At 41.0% G+C, this 19,301-nt stretch overlaps 1 protein-coding gene across 2 annotated transcripts in view; it reads right to left on the reverse strand.

Moving 5' to 3' along the window:
* LOC116065323 (protein shisa-9) overlaps positions 1–19,301 on the reverse strand; it is a 109,178-nt gene that overhangs the window by 63,294 nt on the left and 26,583 nt on the right. For both annotated transcript variants that reach the window (XM_035996742.1, XM_031320777.2), the window contains exon 3: positions 1,354–1,469. In XM_035996742.1, the coding sequence (XP_035852635.1) occupies positions 1,354–1,469 (116 nt within the window). The remainder of the gene's footprint in view (positions 1–1,353; positions 1,470–19,301) is intronic.

A 19,301-nucleotide genomic window follows, 5' to 3' on the forward strand; every position in this document is an offset into this window, starting at 1 on the left:
TGCACCACAGACGCACCGCCAGACTGCCTGGATGCCGGTGTTGCACCGAAATCTGTGACCCGTCGTGATCTGTGTCCCTCCTGTTAAAAGCGTAGCGCCCCCTTCCGTGGTTAAGGTTAGGGACAGGGGTTTGGTTCAGGTTGTGGTAGGGGGACACCGATCTCGATGGGTCACAGATTTTGGTGTAACACCGGCATTTTCAAACCAAGATGGGCGCGGCCACTCACCAGTGTCTGTCCAGAGAGTGTCTCATAGCTTGCCAGCCCTTGGCAACAACTAAAAAAGTCTGTCTTTCATAGTCACCCTTTTTTTACAGAAGCGGATTTCTGCGATTCTCCACACTTCTTCTGTGATTCCACCAGGAAACCACGCTTACAGTTATTCTCTGGAGCCAATATCGGTAAACACCAGAAGAAAAACACAGATTGACTATTAAGCACAAGAGGCATTACTAAGTTTAGTTTTCGTTGTCCAGTGGGGAACTTGAGACTGTTTATGTTTTGGTTGGGTGTTTGCTGGGATCCTAAAGAGAACTATTTTAAGACATATTTTAGTTACTTTTTTTACTTAGTTATTTTTGTAAAAAAAAATGGTGTGCAGCTCTATTATCTGAGCAACTACAAGTTTCAGATCGGGACTCGGCATCCGCAGATATTCAATATTTAAAAGATCGGGATCGGATCGGGAGTCAAAAAAGCTGATCGGGACATCCCTACTTAAAGTAGCCTAATGTATAAACAGTTAAAATATAGTTAACTAAAATACAGTTAGCTAAAAGCAATGGATAAAGAGTTGAAATATTGTTAGCTAAAATGGATGGAGAAATGGTTTACCGTAAATAAATGGTGATGTAAAGGGAGTTTTTCCTTGCCACTGTCGCAATAGCTACTGCTAATGCTTGCTCTTGAGGCAACCACTGTAATAGTTGGGGCTTCGTAAAGTACAGAGTTTGGTCTAGACCTACTCTATCTGTAAAGTGTCTCGAGATATCTCTTGTTATGATTTGATACTATAAATAAAATTGAATTGAAATTGAAATGTCGTTGAAAGTGTACTTGAGTACACCTGACAGGGGTTCTACGGCTGACCAAAGAGGTTGGGTACCACTGCTTTAAGACACGTCTTGTAATGTAACTGATCTGAACTGACACATTTATCTACAGAGTATAAATAATAATATTGGACCATTGAACCAACTTTGGACCATTTTTCCATTTGACCTCCATTATTACGCAAGCAGTAGTGGATTTGTGATGCAAATACAAAACCTCTGTTATCAGTCATTTTACATCAGCTCAGTGTGCTTGCAGGCAAACCCATACAGATACACAGACACACACATGGAGGACTGACCATTGTTGGAGCGTAGTGACCTGGCGGAGATGCCGTTGGTCCCTATAGGATGATGAACGCCGGTTCCATCCACCATTCCTGCCTCCCCTGGCTGCTTCATAAGCTCCGTAAGAGTCCTAGAGGGAGGAAGAAAAACACACATTTACACACTTTATAAAAGCGTCCTGCATACAAACTGAAAAGTAGACAAAAAGCACAAATATCCACACAAAGGAAGACAGAGAGGGAAGAGAGTGTTGTCAGGTACATGAGAGACCTTGTGACACAAAAAAGGCTCAAAGGAGAGTGTTAGAGAGATGTGATGGAAAAGAGTGAGAAAGATGATAAAAGATAGAAAAAAGGAACTCGTGGACATAATATGAAAATCCATTATTAAAAAGTATCCAAACAACCTTCATGTTAATCTCTAGCTGAGGATAAAGACAAGTTTCACACTGATTGCTCACGTCTATGAAAAACAAACCCAAACGGATAACGTTCAGAATTAAATTCAAGAATGTGAAATCGAGGATGAAAAGCACGAGTCTCTGGATGTTTGCCAACTGGGAGCATCAATCATGCATAAAAAATAAATAAAACAACTTTCACTCTTGCCATCTTTTATTGTTTGATGCCTTTGAACAAATACTGATGCCTCCTCAAAACTGGAGCACAGGCAGGAACCAGCCTTCCAACATGCAGATTTAACTCTTTCGGAGCACACAGAACCTGCAGCTGTGGACTCATGGACTGTGCCTTGTATTAGACAGAAGGTAGTCGGTCAGTTGTATTCGAAGTGGACACATTCTCTTGCCTTTTCTGTGAAAGACAGACAAGTGGTGGTTTCAGCCAAGTAATCCGAATCTAGAAAGTAATCTGTCAAAGTGTGTCTTATACAAATCTGCATCATTGTCATAGGTGTGATTGCAGTTTAATTGCTACAGTAAACAACCCTGGTTGAAACCAAAGGATGTCACTTGGCCTTTTAGAGTTTTAACTACCAAATTTGCTCCTATTGCACCACTGTTTTTTATTTTAGCATGGTAAAGAACACAACACCTGCTCTGCTCGCTCATATGAAAAGTTGCATTCTAATTCCACTTCTTTGACCTTTTTAATTGCTTTTTACAAACTTACTTTCCAGTGTTTTCTCACATTAACAAGGGAACGTTAAACATCAACATGTAGCCAGTGACAAGGAAATTATAGCGACACTGTCAACAAATCAGCTGTGACCTGAGAGCTGCTATCAAGAGATCCATAAATGTTTCCTCACTGTTAATCTCACTGTTGAAACCCTGAACACAGCCGTCTAAAATGCAGCAGAGCAATTGTCTTTGTATAAGCCCGCTGTGAAATGATTGCCTGTGGTCATGGGACCAGTAAGCATAAAAACATGAACAACTGTACTATATAATGCAATTCAACACAGTAGACTCGCAATAGGCGCTAATTATAAGGTGCCATTTTGAAGGTCATAATGTTTCTTTGTTTGTAATTTGTTCCCCAATGAAGGTATAAAATAGCATGAAAACTAAATGGAAACTGGTATACTCCAGGACATGATTTACAGTAGATAACATATTGACATTGCTATGATGACTTTTAGTACTTGGCATCATGCCTGCGAATCCATCATATCATCAATGCCAATATATCATGGCATAACATGTAATTACTTAAAGGGGCACTCCACCTATTTTACACATGAAAATCGGTTTACACACCATGAGGAGTACTGGTCAACCTGTGAAAACAGTGATGTCCTCAGGGTTATCTTAGCTTGGGTTTGAGATGAGAAATCCATAACATGTCTCTTAGGTGTGGGGTTTAAAAAATGTGGGCATATACCAAGCAGGGAGTTTCTGATAAAAGATGCTAGATAAGTTGCGTTAAGGGAAATGTAGATGACTGTACAGCGTTTCTAGGGGGGCCCAAAACGTCAACAGCTGTTTTTGTTTTTATGGGCTACTTGTCCACCAAGTTTGAGTTGAAATCAATTCATGAGTTTTTGAAACACCCACCTGAGACAGAAACTAACAAATCAACAGAGTCGAAACATGCTCTCCCTGGTGCAGGCAATTATACCGTACAATTCAATTTCTACTAGACACCAAAGAAATGCTTACTGATGCTGTTAAAGTGACTGCACAGTACAGCACCAACTTTAGAAGTATCAGACAGGAAAAAAAAATCAGAGTCTGAAATGATATTGGTTTTCTGGGATTGGGATTCTTTCCTCTCCCTTGATACTCTTCTCACAGCTATAGGGTGCCATTATCCTCAGCTGCTCCAGTGGCGCTGCACAGCGACCAGCAGTCGTCTGTGGTTGAACTAGGCAGCTTGTTTACATTTACTGCACTGCACTGTTTACCTATTTAAAATGACTCCTGCACTGTTTTATCAATGCCCTTGCACTGCTAACACCCAAAACTGCACAATATATTTAGTTTTTCATATTCCATAACCTGCTCATAAACCTGTGCAATATACTGTACATATATATCATATATATTATTTTGTTATATAGAATGTCTATTTATACCCTCTGTACATAACCCTCTATACTCCTCATCTGTCACTATAGACATGTAATCTGAAAAACCTGTATTTATCTAACTATACACTGTTGTACATAATTAAAGTGGCCATATTATGCTCATTTTCAGGTTCATAATTGTAATTTGAGATTGTATCAGAATAGGTTTACATGGTTTAATTTTCAAAAAACACCATATTTATGTTGTACTGCACATTGCTGCAGCTCCTCTTTTCACCCTGTGTCAGGTCTCTGTTTTAGCTACAGAGTGAGACTTCTCAACTTCTGCAACATCTTTGTTGTCAGTCGCACATGCTCAGTAGTTAGGTAAGGATTACATGAGCTAGCTAGCTGTTTCTGCAACTTCGGCCTGTACAAGGCAGGATTAGCCGGGAGACTTCTTCTAAACGGGGGCGCACTTCCAACTTTGTGTAGAATACCTGCAGAACAGGGACATGTAAGTAGTTCTATACAGTTTATTTTGTAGATTAGGGTGAATTTGTGTGTGTTGTAGCAGTGTTTTGCCATTGAGAATGAGCTAGCATGCTAGCGCTAGCATGCTAACGGTTTGACCAGCTCACCCAGAGACTGAAGGCAGGACACATTCAGAAACCCGTATCTCACTCAAAACAGAATGGATGGGGTTTTTTTTCAAAGTTTGTATGCGTGTGGAAGTACCAGAGACACAAAAAACACCCCAAATCCCAGAAAAAGTGATTTTTTTCATAATATGGGCACTTTAATCGAATACTGTACTCAACATGCAATTTGGTATTTAATGCTTCTTTTGCACTTCTGGTTGGATGTCAACTGCATTTCATTGGCTCTGTACCTGTACACTGCTTAATGACAATAAAGTTTAATCTAATCTAATCTAATCTTCCTGGTGTGAAAGTGAAACACAACCCAGCTCAGCAAAACCTACCCTGGATAAATCAGGCAAAAGTTTGTTTGATATCACACTCCTGCTGAGATTACAAGTCATCTCTTCTGGTGTGTAAATATGTATAAGCTAAGTAATGGAATTTATTTGTTTAAACCACAACATTTGAGGTTTGACAGATACAATGGAAGTTAAACTTTCACGGGGAAATTAGTGCATTGACGGGCACGCAAGGACAATAAATACCAATCGACTGTGCCACGGGAATACATACAGTATACAGTACCCACACATTCATCTCAATTTCCCTTTGCATTTTCTGCTTGCTAGCCAATCCATTTTCTCTCTCTCCTCTCATCTCATTTATATCTGTCCACTTTCATTCCATTACTTCATTTGTCTTCCACCCCATCACTCTCTCGTCTCCCCGCTCGCCCGCTCGCTCTGTTGCTTTCGTCCCCTCCAGAATGCTTAAGAGCGCTATTGTTGAGTACTTGTTGTTCTCTACACCCTCTATCTCCCTGGGCAACATCTTCTCTTCCTTTCTCTCCCATTCTAATCCCGCCTGTCTTATCTTCTCAACTTTCTGCATTTGACTCCATTCCTCTCCTGTTATCTCCACCCCAACCCTGTTTCGTCATTTTCGTCGCTACGAGCCTTTTATCTCTCCCTGTATCGCTTCCTCAACCCTCCGTCTCTCTTTCTTCTCCTCTCAGCCCTCTGACTCTGTCGCTCTAGCACTCTTACATCGTCGTGTCTGGTCCGTTTCACCCTTTGGCCCAATTTCTATTTTCTCCCTTTTTTTCCTTTCTTTATTTCCCTTTAGTATTCTCAGCCCTTTATCTCTCGTTTCTCTTCCCCTCCCTGAGGAAACTGTCACATAAACTATTCTAACTTGCAATATTAGCACTCTTGAAATGATACAGAGTGATATGAGGACATCCGAGCTCCCTATCATTGCGTGCACACACACACACACACACACACACACACACACACACGTTCTGACTAATAGCAAATGTGCAACGCTTAACTTGTAGCTGTGTAAACCCCAGATCAGTCTATATGCCGAGGGATATCTGACTCTTTAATGATAAGGGTGGAAGCTCTAAGTGTTGACATGCAGCACTTCAAAGAACACATACTTCTAAGTGAAGAAGATGCAGTATGCTGCAGGCTCACACATGAAAATACAGTACATAGCACATGCTTTCTTAATTCTGGAGGAACTTATATTCAAATGCCGTCTTTTTTCTAAAAGCTGGGCATGTTATAAAATGTTGATAGGTTAAACCAATCTCCTTTTTAAAATGTGTGAAGCGTCAGGTAGTTTCAAACCCACTGGAATTGGGTTTGTTTAAGCTGAGCTGATGTTACTGATATTTGTGGACACTTGGAACATAATGGTAACTTTACTCGTCATATGAGTAACAGTTGAAAAATGTTACTCCAGAGGAGCTTTGTCAAGCGTTTGAAAATAACCCTGATGATGTCATCAGAGTCACTTCTAGGTTAATTTCCAGGCTTGGAAACAAAAAATGTATAACAGAAAACATGCGCCACATACTGGGGACATGGAGTTTGAAAGATGTGGGCATTTACCAGACAGGGTGCGTCAAGTAAAAATATGCTATTGGTTGCATTATGGGGAATGTAGGATCCATTGTTTTTAGAGTTGATCAATACCATGAACTAAAAGTCAGGATATCTTAGCCTCTGTTGCTTTAGCTTTTACCCATTGTTTTTTTTTTTTTTAAATCTGTCTATTGTGAATATCACAACTTTAAGAGTGAAGGGATTCTGCTGCCATAATGTATAGCACAAGGGCAGACATGATAATGACAGATATTATGGATATTATGTTATTTTCATTATTATTTACATTTAATTTTACTTAATCATGTGTGTAGTTTTGTATCCGTTTGTATGTTTATCTGTCTGGTGTATGTCCTTGTGCCCAAATCACCTAAATTAAGTAGAACAGCAGCTCTCTTCTGAGCAGCACCAGTCCAGGGTGGACCCTACCTCTTGCGCAGTGCATGCTGGGACAGCCCAGCATGTAGTTTAAAACTGCAACAACAAACTGCAGTATTGTGATCTTTGTATGATTCAGTTAGTCATGTTTAATTTCATTGTGACTTTTAAAGCAATGTTAACTGCTCTCTTTCTGCCCATATTGCACTCTTTTAACTTCCAGTGCAATTTACTGACTTTATTAACTTATTTTTGTACAGTACAAAGACAAAGGCTATTTTGTTAAAGTTGTGTCAACTTTTTTCATATAGAAAACTCCCTATTGTTAAATTTTATGGAGTGTTGTTTCCTAGATTGAATATTGTTAATCAATGTCATGTGGTTTGCATCCACACTAGGCCCAGTGAGCCTTATTTCCTATTCAGTTACAAAACAGTATGTGTAATGCAAGACAGGATATGAATTGAATAATGAATAAAAGCTGAAGTACACCGAGACTGTATTTTTCAAAGCTCATAAACAAAAATGATTCAGCCGAAGGCTGTAAAATATCCACCAACAAGGGTTTCAATCCTCTGTGGTTTGGTGAAACTTCTGGAAAACTCCACAGAAACATCTTCATGCAGTCTGACAGACTTAAAGGGGAACTATGCAGTTTTTTTTAGCTTAATTTACCTTAACTGAACAGCTTCGGAGTCATTGGAATGGTTATATGACTTTTTTTTCGGGTTGAATGGTGGTCGTCAAGCTCCCCCCTAGCGCCTGTGAGCGGCAAAAACCACCCTTGCAACTTTCGGCTGGCGAGCTGCCGGACTCAGCGTCAGAAAGTATCACGTGATATCAGGTCTCGCGATGTAACGAATTGCTTCACAGCACTGCACACATACAGGAACCGGCTAGCTATAAAAACAAGGTAGTGATGGAGTTTTTCACACTATCGTCATGGCTGAGCCGGCAAAAAAAAGCAGAAAGCTAGGAAAGCATTGTCCGAGGAACAGAGAAAGAGGAAACGGCAGACTGACCGAGGGAGGAGTCAGACACGAGTAAACATCGGACCTGTGTTTTCAGAATGTCGAGAACTGAGACAAACAGAAGCCTGCTTGGTGTTCTTGCTGTTGCACTTCTAAGTATCTTTGGGATAAACTTGTCATGATCTCTTCATGGCAGCCCGTTCTTCTCCTTGTTCTGTGTGTTTTGTTTGTTTCCCCTCATGTTTCTCCCTCCTGTGCTGATGACTGTGAGCTGTGGGTGTGGCTTAGTTGGCAGGTGGCGCCAGGTGAAGCTCATTCCCTAATCATCCTCCTGCAGTACTTAAGGCCGGCTCTGTGATCCACTCGTCGCCAGATCGTACAGTCTACTAGCGTGGTACAGTTGCACTCCTGGCTCCCTGTGTTTATCTGTGTTCCTGGTGATTGAGCTTGTGTAGCTAAAACGTTTTCTGTGTTCTCTCTTGTTGCAGCCTGCCTTGCTTGCTCGTGCTCACGCTTCCTGTGTATCCTGCCTGCCTGCCTGCCTGCTTGCTCCTCTCTCATTGTAAGGATTGGATTCAAGCCTCAATTGTTTGTTGGACTCTGGAAGAGGCCATACCACATGGTCATCGCCACTAATTCACTGGGCACGCTCTGGAGAGCGCACTGCACCCACCACTCACCACTGGATCCCCTCGACACAACCCCCCCTTTGCCACCAGCACAATTATTGTATATATATGTTCACGCATTAAATCACTTAATCTTATTTTTTGTGTTTGTCGTCTGCTTTTGGGTCCAACCTCCAGTGCCGTTCCGTAACAAAACTCAGTTTAATCTTTGTATTTCTTGTTATTGTGACCACAGGATGTTTGCTATTGCCTGTAAAGTTTTTATTATGATCGCTGTCTGTTACGGGCTTACTAGCTAGCTTACTAGCTGTCTACCTCAGTGGACATGGCTCCGTGCGTTCGCTGGCTTCTATGAAAACAAATGCACATGACCAGAAGGAGAAGATGGGAGGGGGGAGAGTTGCCAAAAAGTTTTTTACAACAGTGTTGCCAAATATCTATTCCAAAGCTGTAGGGGGAGCTCTATTGAGAAACCTGCGAGCAAAAGACGATTGCCAAAACTGCATAGCGCCCCTTTAAAGCACCACATGCTCAGCTTTGTCCCGCTTGAGACTTGCTAAATATTGCAGAGTAAGAAAATACAAAACAATACAAGATCCTGGTATCCCCAAAAATAATTGAAAATACATTTAAAGTTTAAAAACCCAGCAGCCAGGGGGCTGTTTAAACTGATAACAGACACATTGCACTTGATTACACTGTGATAACTCAATACTGTCTTTATGAAGTTCCATCCTCTAACTTTACCACGGCTAAAGCAGAGGAGAAAGATTTAGCTACTAAAACTGCCTGTTTTTGCTATGCTATGCAACACCCGTGGAGAAGAGATCTATTTATTTCATGGTCAAATTGCAAATCAATGCGGTCAAACACTGAAACTAAATCACTTGACCCCATACAGTTTGTTTTTCTTAGTGTATCACAACCTTGCAGTGGCCTGGTCCTGGTTGTATAATAATATAACTAAATGTGTACTATTGCTTTCAATTGTCAAAGTGTGTTTCGTGCTAAAAAATAAAGTGAGAAAAACACCCCATGGTCATGTAATAAGACATTCAGTATTGTTCTGCACACAAACACACTCTGGCGCACGCACACACATTTACTCCCCTGGGTCTATAACACAGCATTTTGTAGCTGAATCACTCTTCACTGTCACAGCAGGTTAGTTTATATTACAAGGCCCCCCACAGACGATTCCAGGGCCCTGTAACCTAGCATGGAACTGAGCATGAAGATGCAACCCTGCTGCTCAAACAGGGATGGTGTGTAATTGTTTGTGTTGCTGTTCGCCACCTACAGTTTTGCCACCCGACCAACCTACACAAAGACACAGAGCAACTTCACACACTCGCACAGGCACACCAAACAGAAGCTTTAGACACACACACACACACACACACACACACACACACAGCTGTTGGTGTCCTACCTACGGTTGTGCTTAGAAGAAGTTACTTGATGCCACACAGGAGTGACTCACCCTTTAATTCTTATGGGTGGTAATTTAGAGAGGTTACAGTGGGAGGGAATTGCATATGTATATGTGTGTCTGTGGTGGTTCAATATACAAAACATCCTCTGAGGCAGGGAAAGAGAATTTTAAAATGACCTAATGAGCAAGCTAGGAGGATGTATGCGAGTTTATGACCATGCGGGGGCTGTTTTCTCTCCTACCAGTCTCTCATATTTCACTATTAATTAGAAATGTGAGACCCCAAAACAAAAAAAAACAAAAAAAAACTTTATTATGACCAAATGATCTTTTGATTTGTTCAACATTACATATTGTGCTTGAGTGTTTTGTTTGTATACTTTAACAATAATACGATTAAGTAGGTTTCCATTCTCATTCATGTTGGTTGCAATGAGCAGTTCTGCAGCCTTTTTGAAGAGTGTGATTGCTATGTAAATTAAGTGGAAGTTCATAGTTATTGTTCCAAAACTGTAGCGTCTAAATGGGTGGTTTGAACTAGAATGCCAAATGAAGTTTTTGTAAGTTAGAGGAGAAGGCAGAAAGAGATATTAGCATGAATAGTGTGTGTGTGTGTGTGTGTGTGTGTGTGTGTGTGTGTGTGTGTGTGTGTGTGTGTGTGTGTGTGTGTGTGTGTGTGTGTGTGTGTGTGTGTGTGTGTGTGTAGTTTATCTGTCTCTTCATCTCTCCCTCCTTTTCTTTGTCTTATGGTGTTATGAAGTGACAGAGCCAACACTTGGAGTCTCTCTTCATCAGTGATTCACCACACACACACACACACACACACACACACACACACACACACACACACACACACACACATACACACGGCCAGATTCCAGCACACAGATTATAGTAGGCTAAATGGACACTGTAGTGGCACAAGTGGTAGCATGCATTATCTCAAAGGGGGTCTGATATACCAGTCCCTCTGACACACAAACATCCTCGTACTTACGTGCGTGCACGCATGCACACAGCAAGACACGCAGATACGCCGTAGCTGCCAGATAGTGCACCCTTGTAGGCTTGGTACAGAGCCTGAATCTGTGTCCCACCCTGCTATACTCCTATTAGAGCTGACAGCTGCCAAATAATGTCCTTTGGCATGGCTGAGTGCCTGCCATGCCAGGGCCTGTTTGTGTTTATGCATAGTCTCTCATCCACTTACATGAATGTGTGTTTACGCATGTATAACCTCACATAGGAAGAGTTTTAGTCCAAAACATTGTATACCTTTTGGAAAATAATTATGCCTTTATATTTACAATACAGATATATCTATTACTACCTAAAAAATGTATAATGGCCAGAGACAGCATTTAGGATAAATAATCGTTTCGATATTGTATCCGAAAAATAACATATTGACTGGCTTGCTGTTATCGTTTGTCAGATTATTCAGATATCCTTGTTAATCTCAATGTAGTTCCGTTTTGAACAGATCAGTATGGCACATACTATGTAGTGGTACAACCTACAATCCCAGTGGACCGGTCAATAAAAACTATGATGAAACATGATGTTTTTTCACGATAAGAAAAACGGAAGTAAGGAAAGCAAGCAAACAACTAAAGTCAAGAGGCAGTCAGGGCACACACCATTCTTTTTATACATCCATGGCACACACACAGAAGGCTCTTCTCATTTTTCATCTTTGCCGAGAGAAAGGATGGACTAGCTAGCCATCTTCCGGCGTCCGCTGTCGTTCCGGCAGAGAGTGAGGCAGAGGAACCATGGGCTGTGCACTAGTAGTGTAACGGACCATAGTTGATCCGTGCTCCATATGGATCAACACTCACGGTTCGGAATGCATGTGAACCGCGGATCAATTGCAAAGTTTAACAATAATAACAGTGTGTGTGAAATAAATTTTTACTGTCGCTGTTTTCAAACTTTTCTCTTCGCGTGAACAGCGCATGTTAAAATCTGGTGCTTATATGGCACCGGTGCATTAATGAGCGGTATCTACCGGACAGAATAGCAACGCAGATTTTGGTGCCTCATTTTGGTGCCACTTAAATGTCTGCGCTGCTCTCTGATGCTCCGAAACCGACGTTACAGGTAACAGAAGCATCGCTGCATGTCACGCTAGTAAACACCAACGTTACACTTGGCATTGGGTAACGTTAGCCTACCGTTAGCTAGTAGCTGGATTAAACACAGTTTAAAATGCTGACAGCTAAACTGTAAACGTTGTAGTGTGTCTGTATTTCACTGTAGACGATTCCAACACCGGGACGTACAACAGTCTGCCGCTAAAGCTAAGAGCTAAAAGACACAAACTAGCACTTGGTCACTGCTGTTGTCAACCTTGTGGTGCATTCAAAGTTATTATAAAATACCCTTTTCTCATCTGTTTTTGTCGTTTAACCACAATTTGGTAAAAGAATTAATTATTGTTGAAAGTTAATGTTATTACATTAATAAATCATTAAAATTACCCCTTTTTTGTGCCGATCCAAAAATGTATCCGATCCGTGACTCAAAACCGTGATCCGATCCGAACCGTGAGTTTTGTGATCCGTTACACCACTACTGTGCGCTGCTACAGGCTAATTCGGGCAAACCCTGTTTTGTTGTTTGTATCATAGCAACACTTTGTTTATCCGGTTTCCCTTTTTCAAGGACGAATAGATTACAACCGCCTGCTGGCATTAAGAGTTATTTCCTCTCACGCAGGCGCAGAACATACGTCGACTGTAGCCTTTGCAATGTGTTCAAGCCCAACTTTTTGGCCAAGACAAAAGCAACGTGAGGCGACGCAACAGTCGGCCTTCCTCGCCACTAGTTCTTTTCAGTCTGCCTGATGTGTCAGAGAAACTTGAATTCAAAAGGTGTACGGTTGTCTTTTTCTGTGTAATAAGTAAAATAGGTAAGACTAAATCACCGGTTGATGGGCTGACTGTTGAAAATCTTTAACATATCGGTAAAACCTTACTTGAAGGTATCTAGATAAGAGTGACATGACACTGTCATGAACACATGACACAGTCATGACACATAAACTCTAACCCTAACTCTAACTTGTCATGACAAAAACCGAATGACACTTAATGACAGAAACGTTATGTCATAAATGTTTATGACTTGTTTATAATGTTTATGACAAATTCATGACAGTGTCATGTCACTCTTATGTAGATACCTTCAAGTAAAGTGTAACCAACATATCACCCAACCCTAACATTAGTGCAACATTGTCAAGTGCAGTGGATGTAACGTCAATGTAACTTTCAGTGTGCTATCTGTTGTGTTGCTATCAGAAATGAGTGCAGTATGAATGTCAGCAGTCAGCCATCTAAACCTTCCTCTGGATGTTCACTAAAGAAATATTACGTTAATGTTTTCCAACATTTTAGCTCTCAGGCTAATCCCAGACCGTAAACTAAACAGTATTTTAGTGAAAAGGAATATCCAGCTTCTGAATGATCACATTGTCATGCAGTGCTCACCTAGCATCACCGCTGCTAAGTGCTGTGCTAAAGCTAGGTGAGCAAAAACAAACATGAGTGGGCAGCTATATTCAAACAGTTCGCAATGACAGGTGTAGTCAGTCTGCTGTATTACTGCAGAGCAGAGTGACGCGCACGTTGTGTGTAAACCATTACAGACACATCGCCATGGATGAGAACGACACCTGTAACCATGGTAACTGTACACACCAAAAATGATGACAACTGTAGCCTCAGAATGGTCAGAAGTGACAAAAGCATGATAAAAATATATTGCTGAAAACAAGACTAAAATGTGACTTTTTTAAAAGAGTAAAACTAAATCAAAATTGATCAATATCATATGTCCCTATGGACTCAAAACTTTCTAGACAAAAGCTCTGAAAAAAGCCTAAATTAACGTCACTGTATGTTGTCAGTCATTGGTGCTCCTCTCATCTCCACTCCAAAAAAGGCAATAAGGTGAGTTTGATTAATTTTGCTACATTGATTTCTACACCAGTGTGCCTGGATTGAGCAGTGAAATAAAAATAAAATGATCGAATTCAAAGCCAGCATGCTGGAAGCCGCGTGAACCAGTTGCTGGCAGGATCTCAGCGCTGAGGCTGTAGTGTTGGTAAAGATGATGTCACAGAAAATACCATATGTCAACCTCTGAGTCACAGCCTGCTCTCATTATTTTTGGACCATTTTTATTTTAGAAACAATAAAACACACGCACATGCACACAAAGATTCACTCTCCTCAAGGGATTTGTTCTCAAACATTCATCAGTGTGACGCACACATAACCCACGCATGAATACACCTACACTCAGACACACATTTGTCAGCAAAATATCTATCATTCTGTAAAGCCTTTTACATTATTGATGACATACAGGTACTCGGTACTCATCCATCATTACAGTGAGATCGACAGAATGATATTGATCGGTTTAATCAGATATCTATCACTGTCTAAACAGCTTAAACCACTCATTAGGAAAGCCTGTAGGGGAAGTCATTATATGTATCCATTAAATAGACTAGAATACGTAGATTTTATGCAACTACCATTATTTGACTTTTTGCTTTATTTTATTTCATAATTTATATTTAGACTTGCATGCATGTGCTCAAGCTTCCTTTATTTTGTTTGTTGGAAAAACTTTTCCATAATTCATGGTGGTAGACTGTAACTGGAATTAACTTTATTGTAGGGATGAATATAACAGCTCATTCATCAAATTTGATTCAGCCAGTGGGGTCAAGATCCCAACCATCCATCCCTTTTATGCCTTTATGGATCCACCCACTTGGGCACACAACCTGTACATGCCATGTACTGTAAATATGTCATGTCAGGGCAGCATTGATAAATTAGCAATACCACAGCACTCTATCATCAGTGCACTATGACAGGCTCTAGTAAATGTAAGCGGTGTGTGAACTGCAGAGTTAAGTGACCTTGGATTACGACCGCAGGCCTGGACACATGGCGCTGGCGTGTCCAGTACAATGGTCATTCGCCCAGGGGAGCTGTGTGCTCGGTTCCGGGAGGTGAGACACACACAGACTCAAACACAGTTGAAAAAAAAACACATCAGGATGGATCTCCTCTCATTTTGGATGCAGTTTACATGAGCAGCGGGTTGTGGCAGCTCTGCGTCTTCCTGACGGGTGCTGCTATTTGTGGCTAAGGGGATGCAGCTGTCCAGCCAGCAATGTGCACTATCAATGGACATGAGTAGACACTCAGGACTGCCTGATGAATGAGACACACATCTATAGATTCCCATTTCACATCATGTTAGTATCACATCATGTCAGATTTAAGATGCAATGACCATTAATGTTTTTGTTTTTATTCAAACTTTTCACTTTAAAGCAACAGTGCAACTAATTTATAGTAATGAACGTCTGTTATATTCAAGCCATTGCCAAATGAGTTAATACAAAGCTAATTAAGCCTATCAGCTCCACAAAACACTCTCTGTATAACTCAGTAAGGCTATGTTTACAATATGGCGTAGTCCAGCGACATTTGCGCGCAGCAGATGTATAGATGTAGAGTAATGTGTTTTACGTCACCACTGAGAAAGGACAACAGCAGCATTCAGCTTTGGAGACGAAGAGGACATACACATTACAAGATAATTACCCCTTCTAAAGAGTCCATAGATTTTTTTTAAACCTCTGTGTCCTCCTTGATTTGACAGATTAAACTACTAGCATCTGCGTGGAGGAGAGGTGGGGGTGGTGCGCGATTGCCGAAGGCTTGCATCATGTGGATGCGCCGACATTGTTGTCATTTCTTAGAATTCCTCATGGGGGCTGCAGAAATGAGGCACCATAGCTTTAAGAATTGATGTATATTGTAACAAATCAATATGAAGATAAACCACTCTATTTTAAAACAAATCAATACCAGTGTAATGTCTGTGTGCTAGATATAAAGCTAGAGCCAGCAGCCAGTTGGCTTAGCTTAGCATAAAGACTGTAGACGGAGGCACTCAACTACCAGTCACCCTAAGGTTGCCAGGCAACCAGTGAAGGCTCTAGGAAGTTACAGCGCCGGGCCAAAAAGCAGTCCAACATGATAACCAGTAAGCTTTAGAGTTGCTGCTTGGTGAATTTTGTTGTCTTTGAACAGAGCCAGGCTAGCTGTTTCGCACTATTTCCAGTCTTTATGCTAGGCTAAGCTAACCTGCTGCTGGCTGTAGCTTCATATTGAGCAGACAGTTATGAGAGTGTATCAATCTTCTAAGCGTATTTCCAAAAAATGATTCCTGTAAAACAGCCACTGAGACATTTTTCAGTGATTTCTATACATCCTGGGTAGGACAATGTCTGGCAGGGTAGAATTCCAGCCAATATTATTTATTTAAATGTTTTTGGACCAGATACTAATCCCATAGGGTACAAACTGTAAGAGCACAAATATGTTGCTTTGCTAAGGTGTACAATCGGTGTATCTTTGAGGGTACTGCCCTAGTGACAAGCTGTTGGACCCTTAAAGGTAAACATATTGCATATTATTTCTGACAGTGTATACCCCATAAAACATGCACATAACACCAGATGTTTAACAGCAGTCTTACAGTAATTACTGTCACCACTCAACTACATATTATTGGTTATAGCACCTACTGTATATGTGTCAGCTATTCTCTCTCGTTGCCCTCCAAAGACTTAATACCCCTTGTCTGATCACTATATCAGTATTGTTCACACAGTTAAAAAACAAAAAAAAACACCTCAGTGCTTATCTGTTTGACGCAGTACAATACATTTGATGCAATGTAATGCAACAGAAAGCAACACAATAAAAAGCTTTGCAATGCAGCGCAATAGAAGTGGGAGCCAGGAGTCAACCTGTGTTTAGCTCATATAGCACACATTCGCTTGTGCACAGATATTCCCTTCACACTGCATTCAGCTCAAAGTTAAGCCTCGTGCGCAGACATCATAGCTACGCACAATATGTAGTCCGTCTCTCACTCTCTCTCTCTCTCACACACACACACACACACACACACACACACACACACCTACCTATGGTACGGTACAGAGAGTGCAAGGACACTCTGACAATGCGGTATAATATTCTAATGGATAAGCAAGTTTTACAGCCAATTCTTGTTCCTCATTTGTCATGAAATTAAACACACTCACAAACGCGTACAATGAGTCTGATCTTGGCTTTTCCCTTTACATGAGTGAGTGTGTACCTACAGGGTGGGTCACAGGAATGACTCCAATCTATCAACCTGTCTGACTTGACTACTTCTAATTCAATCCACACACATCTTTTTCTCTTTCAATCTGTCTCCGTACCTCCCTTCTTTTTGTTCTCTCAACCTCTGTCTTCTTCTGCATCATCATCAAAAATTGACATCAATTTTTCCTCAGAAGTGTTTAAGTGATCCATTTCAATTGTGCCACTTTCACTTTTGAACTCTGTCTGCATTCATCCTTTAACCTATTATTTTTCTCTTTATATAGGTGTCCTTAGTCTTGTTTCCTCCCTTATTCTGAAAGTTTCTGATATCATTTTTTCAACAATTTAACAAACTTTTCAGGAAATAGTTCTATAGGATCACATTACCTGACTTGTCCTGGTTTCACAAATGTTGTTCCAAAAGGCACAAATGTGACAAAGTTGCATTTTGAATAGGTGCTTGTTAAACATTTTGTATAGCCTCCATTAGATGGTGTTCTTCGGTTATTTCCAACACTTTTCTCCGTATCTTTTCCGCTTCCTGCTTTTTCTGTCTTTTCCCCCCAATCACTTAAATAAATGCCTTCAGCAGACAATAACCATGATTCACTTTGACTTTAATGTCCTCAAATGATATGTTTCTCATTATAAAATTGCTGATAAAAGATTAAATCAATTCCCATGTCCACGATGGCACGTACTGACAAAACAGCCATTCCAGGGGAAGTGGAGAGGAAAGAAGAGAGACGTGAAAAAAGGGAGGGAGGGAGGGAGGGAGGGAGGGATGGATTAATGGAATGTTATGAAAAAATGTACTCTTTTGATAAAATGCCAATTAACCAATCTCTTTCATCCAACGGTTGATCTAAATTTCTCCATTTCCCAAGCTTTCTACGTTGCTCACATTCACTCTCTCTCACTTCCTGCCTCAGCTTGTTTTCCTATGTAGTCTGCCTGTTTCTCTTTTTAATGGCTCTCTAACTCCGACAACTATCTCCTTATCCCTTGACACTTATTTTATGTCCGTACCTCTTTCTTCATCTCCCACACTCTCCCATTCTCTATTTTTTTGTTGTTGTTCCTCCTTATCTCTGCTGCCTCCTGACACTCTCTCTCTCTCTCTCTCTCTCTCTCTCTCTCTCTCTCTCTCTCTCTCTCTCTCTCTCTCTCTCTCTCTCACACATGTGCTGTTTAGCTGCGCTTAGCTTCACCTGTCAGCTTGGATCAGGGCTGTGGAGCAGCAACATGACAAACTGCCCTCTGATTCACTTACACACAGACACACAGACACACACACACACACACACACACACACACACACACACACACACACTTGTGGCGTCTTCTCACCACCCCCTTTTCTCTATCTTTGTTGCTTTTCTCTCTCCGCTTAGCACCGCCCAAGACAATTGTGATTGGTTTAAAGAAATGCCAATAAACCAGAGCACGTTTTCCTCCCATCCCTGAATGCTATGTGGAGTAGCCAGACTCTCCTCCAGCGCACTTTGGAGGAGGGTGTGGCAAAGCGAGACTAATGCACACATAAGTTAAATGTTAGAGAAGTGAATGTTGCTAGGTAGGCTGTCACCAGGAGACCACGCACCAGGCTACTGAACAAGACCGTAACCGTGCCTAATGCATGAGTCTATGTAATCAAACGGGTGTCTAGGTTCTCGGCAAGTTTGAGTTATCAACCGATCCCAGAAGCCTTTATGTCTCGTGCATTTTAGAATTGTGTTCATGGAAATTCATAGGCTACATTACCAAGGGGAAAGTATTATATGACATACAAATACAAGTAATGTTATCTTGGTAGTTATGTTAACTACTACTTATGGTAGTTAGACTGTCACAAGGAGACCGCGCACCAGGCTACCAAATGTAACCGTGGCCATTGAGTCTAGTGTCGGTCAGTATGAGTGTATAAATAGTATGTCGAGACGGAATGTAACCGTGCAACCGCTCGAGTGCAATGTAATCGAGCGGTGTCTTGGTTCCTGGCGGGGGAAGTAAACACGCGATCACCAGTTATTATTATATTAATATTATATTTTGTTAATATAATGTATGTGAATTAAGACTACACCACACATTATGTCCTACTTTAAAGCTGAAAACATTGTAGACTTTGAAAATTGTGTGAAAGCTGCTGTTTATCTTATTCAACCAATGCAAAACATGCAAAATGCCCCAAATGTAGAATAGAATATAAAAATACAATCGTGTTTGTTTCCAGTGCACAGCCTCTGTTTTGGAGCTGGTTTGTGTGTTTTACAGTCTGTCACACCATCGCACAGATGGTTTTTAACATTTTATTAGTTAAAGAATTTAGACTATACGTG

The sequence above is a fragment of the Sander lucioperca genome, chromosome 21 (genome assembly GCF_008315115.2).
Source record: "Sander lucioperca isolate FBNREF2018 chromosome 21, SLUC_FBN_1.2, whole genome shotgun sequence".
Classification (NCBI taxonomy): domain Eukaryota; kingdom Metazoa; phylum Chordata; class Actinopteri; order Perciformes; family Percidae; genus Sander; species Sander lucioperca.